Genomic DNA, 17,902 nt, shown 5'->3' with positions numbered 1-17,902 from the left:
TTTTGAATAGATTCGATGTCGTCCTTGTAAATTTGTGCCGCCGGATTCCAAATGGTCGATGCGAATTCTAGTCTTGATCTAACGTACGCCACATACAATATTCGCTGCGTCTCTTTCGTAAAATTACCGTTCGAAAAGTGTTTTATGCAGCCGATCGTCTGTCGACATTTCATTGCCATTGTTTCGATGTGGTGACCAAAGTGGAACCATCTGTCGACCAAAACACCCAAATCGCTGATTTCCTCGACTCTTTCGATAATTTGACCACCCAAAGTGTAATCGGCTTTGATGAATGCTGAATCAAGTCGATAAATACTGAAGACGTGACATTTTTCAATGTTGAATTGAAGACAGTTTGCCGTGTTCCAACTGTTAACGTTATCGATGTCATTCTGTAATCTTCGTATATCCATATGATCATTGATGATGGCAGCAAGTTTGATATCGTCGGCAAATAGCAAAACACAAGCGAATGTTACGGCTTCAACCACGTCGTCGATAAATACGGTGAACATCACTGGTCCAAGTGAACTTCCAGGAGGCACTCCTGAGGTTGATTCGAACGTCCTGGATTTGTCACTGCCAACTTGAACGTAATTTGTCCTTCCAACTAAGAATTGCCACAACCACTTCGCCGTTTTCCTTCCAATTCCAAATCTTGCGAATTTGACAACCATTGATCGAATCACTACTTTGTCGAATGCTGTCTTATAGTCGCCATAAAAAGAATCGAGCTGACACGATCGTTCAAAAGCAGCGTGAGCCAAAGTTGACAAGCAGAGCAGATTGGTTACGACTGATCTTTTATCTCTGAACCCATGTTGAGCATTGGTCAGTTGAGGCTGGATTCTTTCACTGATCTTTCGTTTAACTGCGATGTCGTGTATTTTCAATAAAATCGTTTGAATGGCTACGACCCTGTAATTTTTCACATCTGATCTGTCTCCTTTCCGTTTGTAAATTGCAGCAATACGAGAAGCCTTCGATGCTGCCGGTATTTTACCATCGTCGAATGTCTTTTGGTATAGCAACCAAATGGGCCAAGCCATTGCTGTCGCACATGATTTGACTACACTCGGCTTAATGTCATCTGGTCCAGATCCACTTTTCCAATCAATCGTATAAAATTGAAAATAAAAAAAAAAAATTGAAAAAGTTTTTTTGTTTTTTTTTTTGCTAACGCAAATAAAATTGATAAAGTTAATTAAATCAATTTCTTCTATTAAACGATAAATTAGGTTGTTTATTGAATTGAAAAAAATGGCGTCATTTTATGTTATAAAACAGGCATACAGCTAAGACCTGCACGCTGAAAAATAATATCCAGCACACAACAACAATATTCATTAGGCGGGCATTGTATGATCCTCAGATCAATATGCAGCACACAACTAATGTTCTATAATCGTGAAGCTGTTCCCGCTTTCTTCGTCTGGGGTGCATATATGAGTTTTCCGTGTCGGAACATCTGTTCCACCGATTCAAAGAATTGTTCACTTTTAATGGATGTTGTGTGCAGTGGTGTCGGACTTCTGATGTTACGGTTGTGAAGACTTTTTCCAATCATTTTCTTTTTGATCAAGTTATACACAAACATGCCTCATGCGTATTGTACAACGCATACGAGCGAAGCAAACTAGTTCGGATGGTATGAACATTTTTTTTTTTGCTTTTCTCTTTGATTCCTTTTCACTTTTCTCTTCGATTTCCTGCGCTGAGATTACTTCTTCTTCTTCTTCTTCTTTTTCAGCCTGTTTCTATCCACTGCTGGATGTAGGCCTCTCCAACTTCTTTCCATTTCGTACGATCCATTTCCATTTGCTGCCAGTTTGTACCTGCAATATTCTTAATTCCGTTTGTCCATCTCTCTGGTGGTGTACCTATAGCTCGTCTTTTATATGGTCGCCAGTTCATGATCTTTTTGGTCCAACGTGCGTCTGTCCTTCTTGCAATATGTCCGGCCCAGTTCCATTTCAGAGATGCTATTCTTTCCATGACATCAACGACCCTGGTTTGTTGTCGAATCCATTGATTCGTCATTCTGTCTCTGAGTGTTATTCCAAGCACACTCCGTTTCATGTCTCTTTGTGTCACTCTCAATTTATCTTCGGATGCTTTCGTTAAAGTTAACGTTTCCGCTCCATAAGTGAGCACTGGAAGGACACAAGTGTCGAAAACTTTGCGTTTCAGACTATTATTCATTTTGCTTTTGAAAATTAGTCTGAGTTTTCCGAACGCTGAGATTACAGATTTATTTAATTATTTAATTTGATGATTTGATTGTATTGAATGATTAACGATTGATATGTAACTAGGATAGTGGCCTGTGTATTGATCGAAATAAATAAACAAACTCTTTAGTATCGGAGATTGCGGTACCTTTGACAACGTCAGGACGTCAGCAACACTCGACACGACAAAAACGCACTGCTAACCGTGATACGAATATCAGTCTAATCAAGCGACGACGTCAGAAATAATTATTGTTGCTGATTCTTCTGAATTCTTTCTCAATTATTTCTTCTTGTTATTTTATCGTGAGTGACTTTGAACCGAATATTCATTAAATTTAATGAAATTCGTGAAATAAATTTTGAAAATGACGACTTCGATCTAGAGATGAGTGGGCTGCTGAAGCTCATACCCTATCACACGAACATGGGCATTAGCAATTTTAAAATTTATGGGCATCGAAAAGTTGCCGTACTTATGTTTTTCACTCCCTAAAATTTTTCTTTTAGAAATTTCTCGTAGTAGTGGACTTGCGTCACGCCCGAATACGAACGTGCGGCCATGATGAATAACTTGGTTTAAAATTGCATTACCATAACCGGATCGATTCTTCATTCCTTGTTTATTATTGAATAGAACAGATCAGCACGCTAAACGAAACAGAAGAACTCAAAAAAGACAGGAAAAAATCAGGAGAAATCAAAAAAACAGTTAATAATGTAGCAGACGCTGCGATGTTAGCCCCACACGAATCCGTATACCTAGTGTGTCCGTAGCTAATACCTCTACTCGTACAATTAAATTTTTATGAAAAACATACATCTGAAAAATTGGGCAACTACTAAAGTCCATATGAAGTCCGTATCCGTATATCACGAATGATAAGAATTAAGAATCCGTCATCATGTCGATTAAAATCTTTCAATAAACCGACGGAAGTTAAGCTGTGATGAAAATCTTCCCGTGTCCCAAAACCTACATTCGGATTTTAGGAACAAACCTGCTCACACATTGATATTCCCAAAAGTCCTAAGCGGAACTCAAACGAATTCTGAGAAATTCTTTAATTCTAGAAAACGAAGAAAATGGTGCATCAGGATGTGTAGTAAAATATTAAGAACCAACCCACTAACACCTCAAATATCCAAAAGAACTTCCACACCGACACCTCACCCCCTCCACCTAACGAAAATAAGACTGGAAACAGGTCAGATTTACCTGAAGCCTGAACATGGTGATGGCAACATTACAAAAATGAATTCATCTGAAAGTAGGTATCAAAAATAACTGATCCGCTGAGTGTTTGCATTACATTTATACACTTTGGACCTGACCTGACACCGTTTCAAACTCGACGTGTTACGAACGACATATTAATCGTAATAGCCTCCAGTACTTCGTACGGGTCTAAAAATATTAAAAAGACCGGTTAGTAATGTCAACATAGTTTGATGCAAAACTTAAAGCGGCAAGACGTACATTTTAGTGTTTATTTTGATTACCAAGAGACAAGATGGTTTTAGAAACGGAACGAGTAGAGGTACATACCTATAGTCTTAGTCTAACTGGAAACTTATGTCTGTATCTGTATCGTTGGGAAATGTTTACAAAAAAATTTATTTCAAATTTAGAATGTTCTCGTCGAGTGTATAGAGTCGAGAAATGAACATCAATTTCAATACATCTTAGACGACCTGCGAATAAATCCGAACACAAAACTAAAACGCTACAACGGTCTATCAACATTTGAAAAAGTTCTTTTGACACCGAAATCGCAGAAATTCATCGAAATATGCATCTGTAACGGCTGTGACTTTTATAAGGTAACTTATGGTCAAGGTGAGTTGTACGCTTCCCCACTCAAACAAATTTCACTCGCATCTTAAGGTACTCATGGTATTTAAGGTGTATGTCGTTGTAACCGTCACAAGATTGCATCCGGATATTACCTAACAGTTTAGTGCTATCGAATTGTGCTGATCAGAGACCAGAGAAAGTCACTTTTGAGAATGTGACAAAATGTCGTTTTCTCATAACAGCCTACGTTTGCACCTATTCTGCACCAACGTTCGCTCACTCTTAGTACTTTCAGATTAGACTCAATTGCATCTTTCCATCTCGCTCTGGTCTTCCTGGTCTGCGATTACCATCGGGATTTGTATTTAGCAGTTTCAGTGGTACATGTTCCTCATTCATTCTTTGTACATGAGCCATCTTAATCGATTGATTTTGATAAATTTGAATGGGTCGGTATGGTCCGTTGGTCTTCCGTCTGCCACACATCACCCTCCTCTCACCTAAATCTTGTCCAGCAATTTGGCACTTTGTTGCGAAACCTTAGCATTCGACGAATAGCATTCCCTTACCTTTCAAAAAAAAGTTAGCCAAATCGGAAGCAATTTACCCGATTTATATGCAAAAACACGTAGTTTCTTCTCCCCAAAACACTCTATAAGGTCTCTTATCCGACCGAACCTTTAGGACCTTTCTGGGAATTTATCTAGATTAGCAAGAATTTGAGCCGTCAAACCATAAAATCTAAAAAAAGGGGAATCCTCAAAGAAAATTGTTGTCCGTCCCGTCCGTCCATTCCTGTATACTAGAAATAAGACTGGAGTAAATGCCCCAGATGAAAATTTGGAAAATCGACGTACGTATGGGGCCTCTAACGTTTATTAGTGGCGCAAATGAACCACTCCAATCGGAGAAAAACAAGGCAACAGAACAGTCGGAGCGACTGAGCGACTGAGCCCCGTACCACCCGTAATCCTATTTCTTTCAAAAGCAGTAAAAAAAATATTTTGTATAAAAATGCCAAGTTTTGAAAATCCCAGGAGGGGCCAATCCTCCCTCTGCCCCCCCCCCCAGCTACGGGCCTGGTGGGTTCGGTCCCCATCACCACCCAAATTTTTTTTACAAATATAATTTCATTCCAATACGGTTTACGGTTTCTGATAATTATTCTACCAATTCTAATTACATTAACAACTATTAGTCAAAATTTGAAATCAGTTATCTTTTTCCCAAACCCAGAAAAATTCGGATGGAATATACCCACTTCGTTTTGCCATCGACTCCCTGTGTGCTGACAACTTGATCACAATATTGAAACCAGCCGAAGAGTCCTTCACACCGTTATGTGTTGACCAATTTGTTGCAACTCAATATTCCAAGATCATAAATGAAAAGTTGGACGGCGGAAACAACTACCTTCATTTGTTGAGCAGCAGAATAACCGAAGACAATTATGCCGAAATTGCGAAAATGATAATGGCATTGCTTGTGAATGGATGCAACATAAACTGCTCGAATGAAAAGGGAGAGACGCCCTTCTATTTGCTGTTGAAAAATCCGATTGTGGAATTGGATCTGATCAACTTCATCATTGTAAACGCTAGGATCGATTATTGGGCACAAGGCAACAAGGACGTCGGTGAGATGATGCGGGACCGAGGTTTTTCGTATCAAATGCATAAGCAAAGGGATCTGGTTGTTGATGTCGACTACATGGCCGAACACATTAGCGATTGGAACGAATTGCAATTGTCCGACAACATTGAACTGTGGAAGGAAAATTCAAAGGATTTCAATGACGAGATCTTGGTGTTGTTAGAAGTGGCTATCGTTAAAAATTTGCCCGTAGTTGTCGGAACTTTGATGAGTCACGGAGCGGAAATCAATGGAGTATCGAAGAACAGCAAATTCAAAATGACTCCTGGATTTTTGGCTTGCACGTTCGGGTGTCATGACGTGCTCAAAGTGCTTCTAACGGACAAAAACTTGTCATTCCAGTCCACAAACCTCGAACGAAATCTGTTGCAACAACTGTTCTCATCGGAGACACTGGACACCGTTGATCGTCAGAACACATTCAAACTGATCATCGCCGATCACCGATGCACACTGGACATCATCAATCAGACGGATCCCGAGAACCGTGTCCCATTGTTTTTCGCATGCAAGTACGGATGCGATGACATCATCAAGGAACTGCTGAGACGTGGAGCCTACATCGGCTACGAATCGGTTTTGAGTTACATCAAAAAGGACACGCTGCAAGCGTTTCTAGATGAGTGCGTCCGATGTTCCGGCGACATCACGGACAGAGATTGTGAGGTTTACATTGACTACAAATTCTTGATACCGCCCGACAGGCAAAAGTCGGAAATCACACCGATTCATTTGATGTCGTCGAATCCCAGTTTGGAAGAATTCATCTTACATCCGGTCATTGCGTCCTTCGTACTGCTCAAGTGGCGGAAGATCGACTTTGTCGTCTATTTCAATCTTCTTCTCTACTTCAGTTTCATGATCTTTCTGGTTGTGACCATAGTCAACGTCTACAATGTGTCCAAGTCGTCTCGCAACTTCGATGATTTTCGTTATGACCGTGGATACTGTACCAACGCATACAATTTCAACAACAAATTGTTTGACATCCCAATTCACGAATTTCGATTCGAGAAGAACGACACCCTCAATTTAGAGATCTCAATCACAATGCTGCTGTACAACAATCTGAACACAACCAGGAGATTCTACGGAAATGACACGTTGGAACAGAAGATTGCCAAGAGAGAGAAGCTCGTCTTAGCAAAGGATTTCGAGGCGGATGAAAAATGGAAATTTTACTTCCGGCAGCATTTCGCCGAACACACAGTGTCGTATTGGTTTGGCCTTATTGGACTGACATTTCTGGCGGCCTACGAGGTCATTCAGTGCGCCATGTCTTTCAAAAAGTATTTCTTCAAACCGATCAATTGGCTGGACATTTCGCTGATCGCCGTTGCCTTTGCCATTCTCATCGAAAACGTTGATATGGGTCGCAGCAATTTCAAAAAATGCTCGGCCATTATGATTCTGTTGATGGGCGGTCAGAGCATCCAACTGTTTTCCAAAGTGTCCGCCTTTTCGCTGTCCCTGCACATGGAAATCTTGAACAAAGTGTGCAAAACGTTCCTGAAAACGATCACACCGTACATGATCCTGATATCAGCGTTCGGCATGAGCTTCTACGCGTTGAATTACGATGAGTACAACGGGCTGATACTGAGAAAATCGAATTTGTTCGAAGACAAATTGGAGGACGGCCACGGATTTGCCAATCCGTTTGTGTCGACCATTTCGACTGTGAGGATGATGTTATCGGATTTCGATGACATTACCATCAAAAAGGAAGATCATTTCCAGGAATTGCTTTTTCTGGTGTTCATGATCACGATATCGACAGTTCTGTTAAATCTGTTGAATGCATTGGCAATTAGTGACACCAATCAAATGATGGAAGTGGCTGAATTTGTCGAATTGAAGAAACGAATTTCCACGGTACGTAGCTACGAAACGCTGTACTCGTTCTTCAAAGTGACGTACGCAAACTTGTTTCCCGATGTGTTTACTATAATGCTGACACCGACCAAAGACAATGCTGTCAAAATCAAGCGACGAATACAAATGTCCGACAATCTAACCATTATCATGCAAAAGACCGGTAAGGTCTCCGATTTTGAGTACTTCTATTGCAATCGGATATTTCGGACGATACTGCGACAGCCTCTCAGATTTGACGAGAAACTGATGACCAAAATAGTAGACTTTGTCAAAGACAGACAGGAAAATCAAAATTGTGAAAGCACGAATCAACTCGACTGTTTCAAAGACGAGCTCTGTGCGATGATTCGAGTGGCGCAGGAGGATATGCATAAGGAAGTTCGAGTGGTACAGGGCATGCATGAAGAAATGTCACAAATTTTTAGCCAAATAAGTCATTCGACGAAACTATGACTACTCGATTGAACATTGGTAGCATATACAGCACCACTAATCTAAGTGCCTTATAACGTAATTATAACTTTACATAAAGAAAGCAAATACAAACTATCAGTGACGTTTACATCCTGAGCATCAGACTTGTTTTTTATCCCATACATTCTTAAAATTGAAAAATAGTCCAGTACAGGTTCTTATGTCGAAAAAAACCTTGCGCTGGGGAATTTATTAAAAATTTGACAATATGATATGATAGAGTGGTCAATGTTGTGGAACAACATTCTTTTATGGCTGACGCGGACCGGCAATACAGTAAAAATGCAAAACTTTCTAGTGATTCTTTGTTTTGTTCGAAAGTCTGATTTCATCGCCAACATTTTATGGAAGAACTTTTTCTGTGACTGGAAAAATGCCCTAGCTATTTGGGATTCCCAAAAAAATGATACAACAAAACCGCTAACTCTGTTGGGGTCAGAGTCCCTTGGAGGATTCCCTGGCCAAATCGAAACATATTTTATTTGTATAGGGATCTTTGAAATCTATCTAAAATCTAGCAGATTTAGTCTGCCAAGCATAAGTGTTACAGAGGATATTGGGTATGGGTAGGAGGATTCAGAAATAGTCAAATCGTAGAAACCTACCTCTGACCACCTCAAAAAAAAACGAGCCATCAGAACAGTCGGAGCGTTTGCTGCGACTGAGCCCCGTACAAACCCGTATATCTATTGCGTACGTGACCCTAGTGCGTCTGTCACCCTACTTTGACCGTAAGCCTATTGCGCCGGTTAATGTAGTTAAAGTAAAATTATTATGGAATGTGTACATCTTAGAAATTGCGCATAGCGCAATTACGAAGCCCCGTACGACGTTCCTTTCAAATGAAACAAAAATTTCAAATAGCCCTAAAATTTTAATTTATTGAGTATAAATACACATAGGGCCCTAGTACCGGCCTTAGTCCGAGGACCCAAATTTTTTTTTTTTCAACTACATTCTATTCGGCCTTCGATTACCTTCTAAATTAAACAAAAATTACGACAAACGGATGAAATTTACGCGAGTTGTATGTAAAATACACATAGGGCCCTAGTACCAGCCTTAGTCCGAGGACCCAAATTTATTTTTTTTTCAACTACATTCTATTCGGCCTTTGATTACCCTCCAAATGAAACAAAAAATACGGAAAACGGATGAAATTTGCTCGAGTTCTATGTAAAATACACATAGGGCCCTAGTAGCGGCCTTAGTCCGAGGACCCAAATTTATTTTTTTTCAACTACATTCTATTCGGCCTTTGATTACCTTCCAAATGAAACAAAAATTACGAAAAACGGATGAAATTTGCTCGAGTTATATGTAAAATACACATAGGGCCCTAGTAGCGGCCTTAGTCCAAGGACCCAAATTTAATTTTTTTTTTCAACAACATTCTATTCGGCCTTTGATTACCTTCCAAATGACACAAAAATTACGAAAAACGAATGAAATTTACTCGAGTTCAATGTAAAATACACATAGGGCCCTAGTAGCGGCCTTAGTCCGAGGACCCAAATTTATTTTTTTTTCAACAACATTCTATTCGGCCTTTGATTACCTTCCAAATGACACAAAAATTACGAAAAACGAAGAAATTTACTCGAGTTCAATGTAAAATACACATAGGGCCCTAGTAGTGGCCTTAGTCCAAGGACCCAAATTTAATTTTTTTTTCAACAACATTCTATTCGGCTTTTGATTACCTTCCAAATGACACAAAAATTACGAAAAACGAATGAAATTTACTTGAGTTCAATCTAAAATACACATAGGGCCCTAGTAGCGGCCTTAGTCCGAGGACCCAAATTTAATTTTTTTTCAACAACATTCTATTCGGCCTTTGATTACCTTCCAAATGACACAAAAATTACGAAAAACGAATGAAATTTACTCGAGTTCAATGTAAAATACACATAGGGCCCTAGTAGCGGCCTTAGTCCGAGGACCCAAATTTAATTTTTTTTCAACAACATTCTATTCGGCTTTTGATTACCTTCCAAATGACACAAAAATTACGAAAAACGAATGAAATTTACTTGAGTTCTATGTAAAATACACATAGGGCCCTAGTAGCTTTTCACTTCTAAGGCCCTAACTCACGGTCCACTCACCCGATTTTAAAAAACTTTTTTTTCCTGGATTGGTATTGACAATACCTATCATTTGCCGTGTCATTTACATTTCCATCGTTTATTTTGCCATAAATATCACCAAAAGACCTTAAATCACTTAGGTGGCCCTAACTCACGAAGGGCCGACCCGAATATGTCCATCTTCGAACTTAGCCTCACTATTTTGACTATCTTTCAGGAAAAAAAAAATATTTGAAATCGGATTTGATTTACTCAAGATATCGACGTGACGGACAGACGGACAGACGGACAGACGGACAGACGGACAGACGGACAGACGGACAGACGGCCCAAATTTTTATTGCGGATTCGTCATCTATGAACATAGGCAAACACTTTGCCCTTACCGTCTGCTTCGAAATCCATCAATTACACACGGCATCGTAATCCTATAAGCCCCTTCGTACTTCGTACGGGGCTAAAAACTTGAAATCCAGTAGATAGCCAAAAGCCTTGATTGAAGCGAGTGTTATCTCGTTATCTGGTGAGCGTAATCTGTGAGTTCTTCGATTGGAATAGGGTGGATCATTCAGGAATCGTTGGATCATAGAAACATACCTCTACTCACATCGAAAAAAAATCCAGTAGAAACCCAAATAAACTTGATGGAAGCGAGCGTCATCCGTGAGTTCTAGGACTGGGAACATGATGGAGCATTCAGGATTGAAAGAAATTGTATGTTCTACTTACTAATAGGTATTGTGACACTTTGAGCACATTTTAGGCAATTTAGAGTTAGACGCTACTTCGCCGTGTGTATGAACTTTCTTCGCAAAAAAAACCTCCCCGACACAGAGCTCTAGAGGACTTAGCTGGAAAGTTATCGAGGTGGAAAGAATTTGACCCTTAAAACCCTCAAATCTCGAAATTTGGCCAAAAAATGTTTTTCCAGAAAAGTGAAAGTGGAGGTGTGACGCTTACAGCTTCGACTCACAAAAAGAAAAGCGAAAATTGTACCCACTAAAATTGACACACTAAAATTCGGTGATAAAATTGGCAATACAACGGAAGAAGTGGTAGACTTGTTTGCTGATTACTTCGAATCGATTTACGTACCTGATGAAGAGAATTGGGATTTTGACGATATTTACGTTCCGATAAGTAGTGCTGAAGAAATTAATGTCTCGTTGTTTGACATTGAAGCAGCGATTCATACACTGGAATGGAAGAGTGGAACTAGACCAGACGAGATAAAAGCATCGGTTTTGAAAATGTGTGAATCATCAGTTGCATGGCCAATATGGTTGCTGTATCAAAAATCTTTCAATATTGGTGAAATAGCAGCCACATCGAAAATATCACGAATCGTTCCGGTATACAAAAGAAAGGGTGACAAAGCAGACGTAAAGAACTATAGAGTCGTAGCCATCCAAACGATCGTACTAAAAATCCATGATATTGCAGTGAAGAAGAAGATTAGTGAGATTATTCAACCTCAACTGAAAAGCGCGCAACATGGATTCAGGAATAAGAGATCAGTTGTCACCAATCTACTAGGTCTATCAATTATGGCTCACAATGCATTCGAACGATCATGTCAACTCGACTTGTGTTATGGTGATTACAAAACTGCCTTCGACAAAGTGATAATACGTTTGTTAATTGTGAAATTTGCGAGATTTGGTATTGGGAAGAAAACAGCAAGGTGGATGTGTCAATATCTGGTTGGGAGGACAAATTACGTTCAAATCAGCATTTTTAAGTCAAGATTGTACGAATCTACATCTGGAGTACCGGCCGGAAGTTCTCTTCCAAGGCTGGAATTTGCATCAACAATTTGGAATCCTGCAGCGCAAATCTACAAAGACGATATTGAATCTATACAGAAACAGTTCGTTATCTATTTGCTAGAAAGCCGTAGCAACGCAACGACCTACAGGTTGGCTCCGTACGAGGATCGATGCAAGCAACTGAAGTTACAAAGTTTGGATACTCGTCGAACAATAGCTGATGCATAGCTTGCTTTTGATTTGTATAAAGGAAACGTAACTGATGATATTATCTCGCCTAGATTTGTTCGAAGTGATAGTGTTTACGGTTTTCGAGAGACTACTATGAAATTGCTGGTTGAGCCGCGGTTTTCGAATGTGTATTTATCAGAACAACCGATCGTTCGGATGATTAGACTTATTAATAAGCATAAAGCGATTGTGACTAGGTGTGAGAATAGAACGACGTTTAAAAGTTTAATTTTAGAGGAGCTTGGTTTTTAGTGTTTGACGGAAGTAGTCTTAAGTATTTATGTTATCTACGTTTGTATATTTTTATATTCAGCCAGTTTTTTGGCGGTGTCAATAAATTCAATTCAATAAATTCAATTCAATTCAACTTTATAACTGCCACATTTGCCAAGATTTAAATCACGTAGCGGTTACGGTTAAAATGCCATAGCTCCCAAATGGGAGATTTTTGGTAAAAACCCTGAAACACACGTCGACTAGAATGTGAAACTTTATAAGTTTGTCTTTTAAACGAACTTTCTATTCTATCTGCCATATTTTCCGAGTTATAAGTACCACAGTTCAATAGCTTAAAGCGCTCATAGCTCCAAAATTATAAGCTTTTATGAAAATTCCTTCAAATTAGTTTCTTAGAATTACGTCCTTGACTTACCCTGAAAACTTCTTCCAAATTCAAATTCAAAAATTTCGTTGTAACAAAGTAACAAAGGTTATTAAAACTCATCAATTTGTAAAATGTATGGAAATCCATTTCTTCATACAAATTTCCAAGTTTTGAAATTTAATATCTCCGCCAAATCTTAACCTTATGTGGCGTGTGATAACTCGTTGAACTCGTATGGATGCCCAGATTACGAAATACTTTGGGAGTAGTAGGAGCAAAGGCAGAGGCGTGTAAATATGTTCCACTGTCCTGCGGAAAATTTTTTCAGTGTGAACGGACTTGCGTCACGGCTTTTCACTAACGTAGGATACAAATATCTTAATCTGACAGTCATTGGAGCCAATGGGGAGTCAAAAAGTTGCTATATTTATGTTCCTACTTCAATATGTTTTGACTGCAATTTTTTGTAGTGTTGACTTGCGTCACACCCGCCTACTAACGGCCGGCATTTGTTTAACATTACATTACCATGACCGAATCGATTCTTAATTCCTTGTTTATTATTGTGCAGAACAGAACAGACCAGCAGGTTCTAAGCGCATAAACGAAAAAGAAGAACTCAAAAAAGATTGAAAAAAAAACAAGAGAAATCAAAAACCAGTTAAGAATGGAGCAGCTGCTGTGGCCCCACACGAATCCGTATACCTTGTTATTATTTATTTAGAGTATGGTAGACTTCATTAATGAATTCATTCGTCAAGTGAACGATGTCAGAAAGAAATGTCAAAAATGAACAGTTAACAAAAAAGGCACTTTAAGCATTTATACAAATTTTAATGAACAACACATGCACATATAAAGTTTAACTAACACATTCACAGATGTTCCGACATTAATGACATTTCGCAATACAATTCACACTGAATGTTTACATAACAAACTGTGATAAGCAATAGTTGGAAACAATTTCCGAATTATTTAGTTCAACGGCAATTGCGTGTGATATATGCAATTTAAAGAGTTAGCGTAAGTTGCTAAAATGTGAGAAAACAATTGAAAAGTGTAAATTAAACTGAAATTTTTGTCGAATGCAAGGCATCATTCATGGTCATTCGTGGTCGTATAAGCAAGCAACACAACATCTGGAGGCCTCAACATCAATCCATCAAAACATGTCAGGAGGGCCAGTCTATACTTACTACATATGTCATTGCGGCTAAAATGCAGTATAGGTGAACAGGGGGGATCGGCGATTTTTTGACTGTGAATGGTAGAGAAATGTCCCCTGACACCATTTCAGGCGAAATTAGGGCGCGGAAAGAAATTTTAATTTTTTCATTTTCCTTGTACAAACAATATTTTTCTTTGACTCAAATTAATTTTCCTTATACAAAGTGACAAAATTAAAATTGCTTTCCGCGCCCCAATTTTGCCTGAAATGGTGTCAGGTGACATTTCTCTACTATTCCCAATCAAAAAATCGCCGATCCACCCTGTTCACCTATACTGCATTTTTGCCGTCATTGCTGTAAACATATTTTCAGGTAAAATATAGTACCTTCTGCAGCTGACCACTAAGATTATTCATGGTTCAAGTGTATTGCACAAAACTTCACAGAAACTGGTTGGTGTGGACGTTCCCATATACCTTGTGCGTCCGTGAAGAATATACCCGGTACCATCACGAAAAGCAACATCTTGAAAATTGCGCAATTACGAAAGTCAGTATGAATCAATCATCTCCTATGTCGATTAAAACTCGATTCAATGATGAAAGCACTAACAGAAGTTAAGCAGTAAAGGAGAAATCTTTCTGGGTCCCAAAATCTATTGTTGAGTCTTAGGAACTAATCTGCTAACACATCGGTATTTTTAAAAGTCCTGAGGCACAAAAGCCAATCCTGATAAATCCTTCAAAACCCTTGAATTCTGGAACTAAAAAAAAATGGTGCAACCTGAGGAGGAGCACAATATTAAAAACCAACCGACTAAGACCTCTATAATTCTAAATGACCAGAGAACTCTTAATACTCCAAAAAAAAATCCGGAAAAATCTTTCCAAAATCCTAGATGATAATGATGGACCAAGTGGAGTGGTGGAAACTCACAATTTATTTTTCCGATGGTATGCTTGAAAAACCTAGAACACTTAAGATACCCCAACTTTGGGACGACTCTTCAGAATATGATCATCATCCAACCTGACCGTACAACTTAAACTTCCAAAATCGAAAGAGATTTACTCAAGTTAATCCTTCACGGACAGACAGTTTTTTTTAGTATTCGACATATACAACCTTTCCGTCTTTTCATCACCTGCCATTTTCCCCTCACTCAGGTATTCGAATTCGCCGTGTTGCGTTACAAATGTAATAGTAAACTTATGGTATTCCAGCACTACCACGTTGAATTGAATAATGTCAATCGATGACTTCATCCAAAATTTCGTTACCATAACCGCATCTAGTTTCGATTCCATGTCGTTTTTATAACAGTCACAGAAAAATTGTAAGAAATTCTTACATGTAGGAACTGGATTATGATAAATAACCGGCTGTGGTTAGATGAGTATGTGCTGTTGGTTTGGTTTGACTGTGAGGTAGTTACTTTAATCGAAACTTAGCACTGATGCCATACTTTATTCAGGCGCGCCGACTTCCACGGGTAGCCGGGGCAAATCATAACAGTTTTTATCAACAATAATTTATTGAGAGTACAGTAGGAAATAAATCACAAAATTTCTCCTGCGGCGCTGCTACTACATCTAAAACAATTGTATTGAATTATTACTAAAACAAGGCATCAGAACAGTCGGAGCGTTTGCTGCGACTTAGCCCCGTACGACCCGTAATCCTATTTCGCCCGTAACCATAATACGTCCGTAGCCGTAATACGCCCGGAACCCTAAAACGTCTGCAAGCCTCTAATGTGTCTGTTACCAAAATTCTAGTCAAGTTGGGTATGATCAAATTTACTGAAAGTGTTCATTTTTAAAATTGCAAGGCAATTAAATTTAAAGCGCAATTACGAAAGCCCGTACGAAGTACTTCTCAAATAAAACCAACAATTTACGACAGTATTTTAGAAACCCAAAATTTTTGGCAAACTTTCCATTGGGTATTCAATTACCTCTCAAATGAAACAAAAACTAGCAAAATTGAGATTTACTCGATTTATGTGCAAAAAACACCTAAAAGACCTAATTCTAGAAATTTTTCCACAACACGCTATTTAGTGTGCAAGTACATATCAGATTTTACAAAAATTGGCGAAAACGGATAAATTTCACTTCATTTTTACCGATTCATATTGTTTTTAATAAAATCCAATATGGCCGTCGGCAGCCATTTTGTTAGTTAACTGGAAATAGTAGTAACGCTTTTGCATTTGTCAATACCATTCAAACAAAAAAATCATGAAATTCGGTCAAAGTTTACTGAAGATATTGGCAAAAAACACCACGTTCACTGTAGCCGGGTAGCCGAGTAGTCGGAAGGGCTCTAACTCACAAGTCGGTTTTTCTCGATTGGTATTGTAAATACCTTTTATTTGACGTATCACTTACAAGTGTAGCGTTTTAATTGCCGTAGATATCTTCGAAAAACCCTAAAACACTTATTGGGCCCGACTCAGGAGTGGTCGAAATATGCCCATTTTCATATGGGGTCTAACCGTCTCACCATTATCATTACCTATCAGGGAAAAAAAAGAATTTTTAAAATCGGTAGCGTTTTACTTAAGTTATCGTGTACACAAACAGACAGATGGACAGACATTTTTTTATTGTGGATTCGTCATCTATAATCATAGGCAAATGCTTTGCCCTTACTTCGAATTCCACGTGTTACAAACGGCATGGTGTTTGTATAAGCCCCCAGTACTACGTACGGGGCTAAAAATCAGAAAAGTCCAGACATACTGCAATGATCTACGTCCAAACCGAATAACACCCGGACAAATTCCTTCACCTATACGATTCTGGCCATACCGTAACATTCGTACGGGTCCGCATGCTCTAAGACATTTCGATTTGAATCCAGTTTCTCTGTACGAATTCATTGGAGAATGATTCATATACAACTCGGACGTTCATCAACGATGAGGTAAGAGTGTTTTGAATGGCGATGCAACACTTTGAGCTCTATTTTTGTTTTGTTGTTGTTAGGCTGCTAACAATTATTTCGTTATTCCATTTGCAACTCATACGCGCCCAATTTTTCGACATGAAGTGTAACTATACGGAAGCTAGTTTGGATTACTATAGCAAAAGGATTTGCAATTCCATTGATTTGAAAGTTGAAGAGCTTGACCAAGTGTTGGATAGTGTTGATGGCGCCAAAACCGAACTGAACGATGTGATTGGCTTAGTTATCGAAAATCAAGTTTTCCGGTATATCCCGTATTTCCTTGATGTGTACATGCCGAAATTGTCGCTGATTTATATAATTTCATCGGAATTGAGATTGATCAGTAAATATGACCTCGAACCGTTTCCCAACCTACGCGAACTTGTTCTAGAGGATAATCAGCTGCAATACCTTGAAGGCGACGTATTCTCATTGAGTACGAAAATTAAGCACTTACGATTGCAGGACAATAACTTGTTTGTCATCAATGGTCCCATATTCAAACCGTTGAAACTGTTGACTTGGATGGCGATTTCACTGCCGTGCATGTACAAAGATTGTTTTTCCAATGATTGCGTTGCGGAAACGGTGTTCGAGTTTACACTAAAGTGTGAATATGACTCAATTTATCCGGGATTCCAGGAATACTTTAAATTTTGGTTGAATACAATTGAGGAATGCGAAGGCGATGAAAGTGTAATTGATTGAATGAATATAGGTTATAGCATTACCAGGCAAGAGTTTGAAATATTTTGAAACGGAAACATTTTTACGAAAAGTAAGGTAAATCCAAGGGTAAATCAGTCAAACACCCGAAAAAAAATTTGGCCGACATATGTGGAAAAACTGCTTGGCGCCCTGTACCTGGTTCACTTCACAGCAACGGCTCTAACTAACGAGTCGGTCATCTAATTTCCATAAACTTTCTTTTTGACGATCGGCATTGTAAATACCTTTTATTTGAGGTATCATTTACAAGCGTTTATATTTCCTGAGATATCTTCGAAAAACCTTTTTGACAAATGGGATGAAGACGTTGAATCT

At 38.8% G+C, this 17,902-nt stretch overlaps 2 protein-coding genes across 2 annotated transcripts; both read left to right on the top strand.

The window, feature by feature from the left end:
* Positions 1-3,691: 3,691 nt before the first annotated feature.
* On the top strand, positions 3,692-8,125 carry LOC119078386 (transient receptor potential cation channel protein painless-like). The gene is made up of 3 exons (XM_037185888.1): positions 3,692-3,772; positions 3,864-4,055; positions 5,266-8,125. Exons 1-3 carry the CDS (start codon positions 3,746-3,748, stop codon positions 8,011-8,013), a joined length of 2,967 nt encoding a protein of 988 aa, XP_037041783.1. The 5' UTR covers positions 3,692-3,745; the 3' UTR covers positions 8,014-8,125.
* An 8,671-nt stretch (positions 8,126-16,796) lies between these two features.
* LOC119078375 lies at positions 16,797-17,587 on the top strand. Its single transcript, XM_037185877.1, has 2 exons — positions 16,797-16,834; positions 16,897-17,587. Exons 1-2 carry the CDS (start codon positions 16,797-16,799, stop codon positions 17,564-17,566), a joined length of 708 nt encoding a protein of 235 aa, XP_037041772.1. The 3' UTR covers positions 17,567-17,587.
* Positions 17,588-17,902: the final 315 nt, after the last annotated feature.

Source organism: Bradysia coprophila, unplaced genomic scaffold, assembly GCF_014529535.1.
Source record: "Bradysia coprophila strain Holo2 unplaced genomic scaffold, BU_Bcop_v1 contig_250, whole genome shotgun sequence".
Classification (NCBI taxonomy): domain Eukaryota; kingdom Metazoa; phylum Arthropoda; class Insecta; order Diptera; family Sciaridae; genus Bradysia; species Bradysia coprophila.
This window is presented reverse-complemented; position numbering and strand designations above follow the sequence as displayed.

Excerpts from the sequence above, each read along its gene's own strand:
- LOC119078375 (XM_037185877.1), top strand. The coding sequence starts at position 16,797 with ATGATTCATATACAACTCGGACGTTCATCAACGATGAG. Across the intron at positions 16,835-16,896 it reads GGACGTTCATCAACGATGAG|GCTGCTAACAATTATTTCGT; the intron begins GTAAGAGTGTTT and ends TGTTGTTGTTAG.
- LOC119078386 (XM_037185888.1), top strand. The coding sequence starts at position 3,746 with ATGGTTTTAGAAACGGAACGAGTAGAG. Across the intron at positions 3,773-3,863 it reads TAGAAACGGAACGAGTAGAG|AATGTTCTCGTCGAGTGTAT; the intron begins GTACATACCTAT and ends TTTCAAATTTAG. Across the intron at positions 4,056-5,265 it reads ACGGCTGTGACTTTTATAAG|AAAAATTCGGATGGAATATA; the intron begins GTAACTTATGGT and ends TCCCAAACCCAG.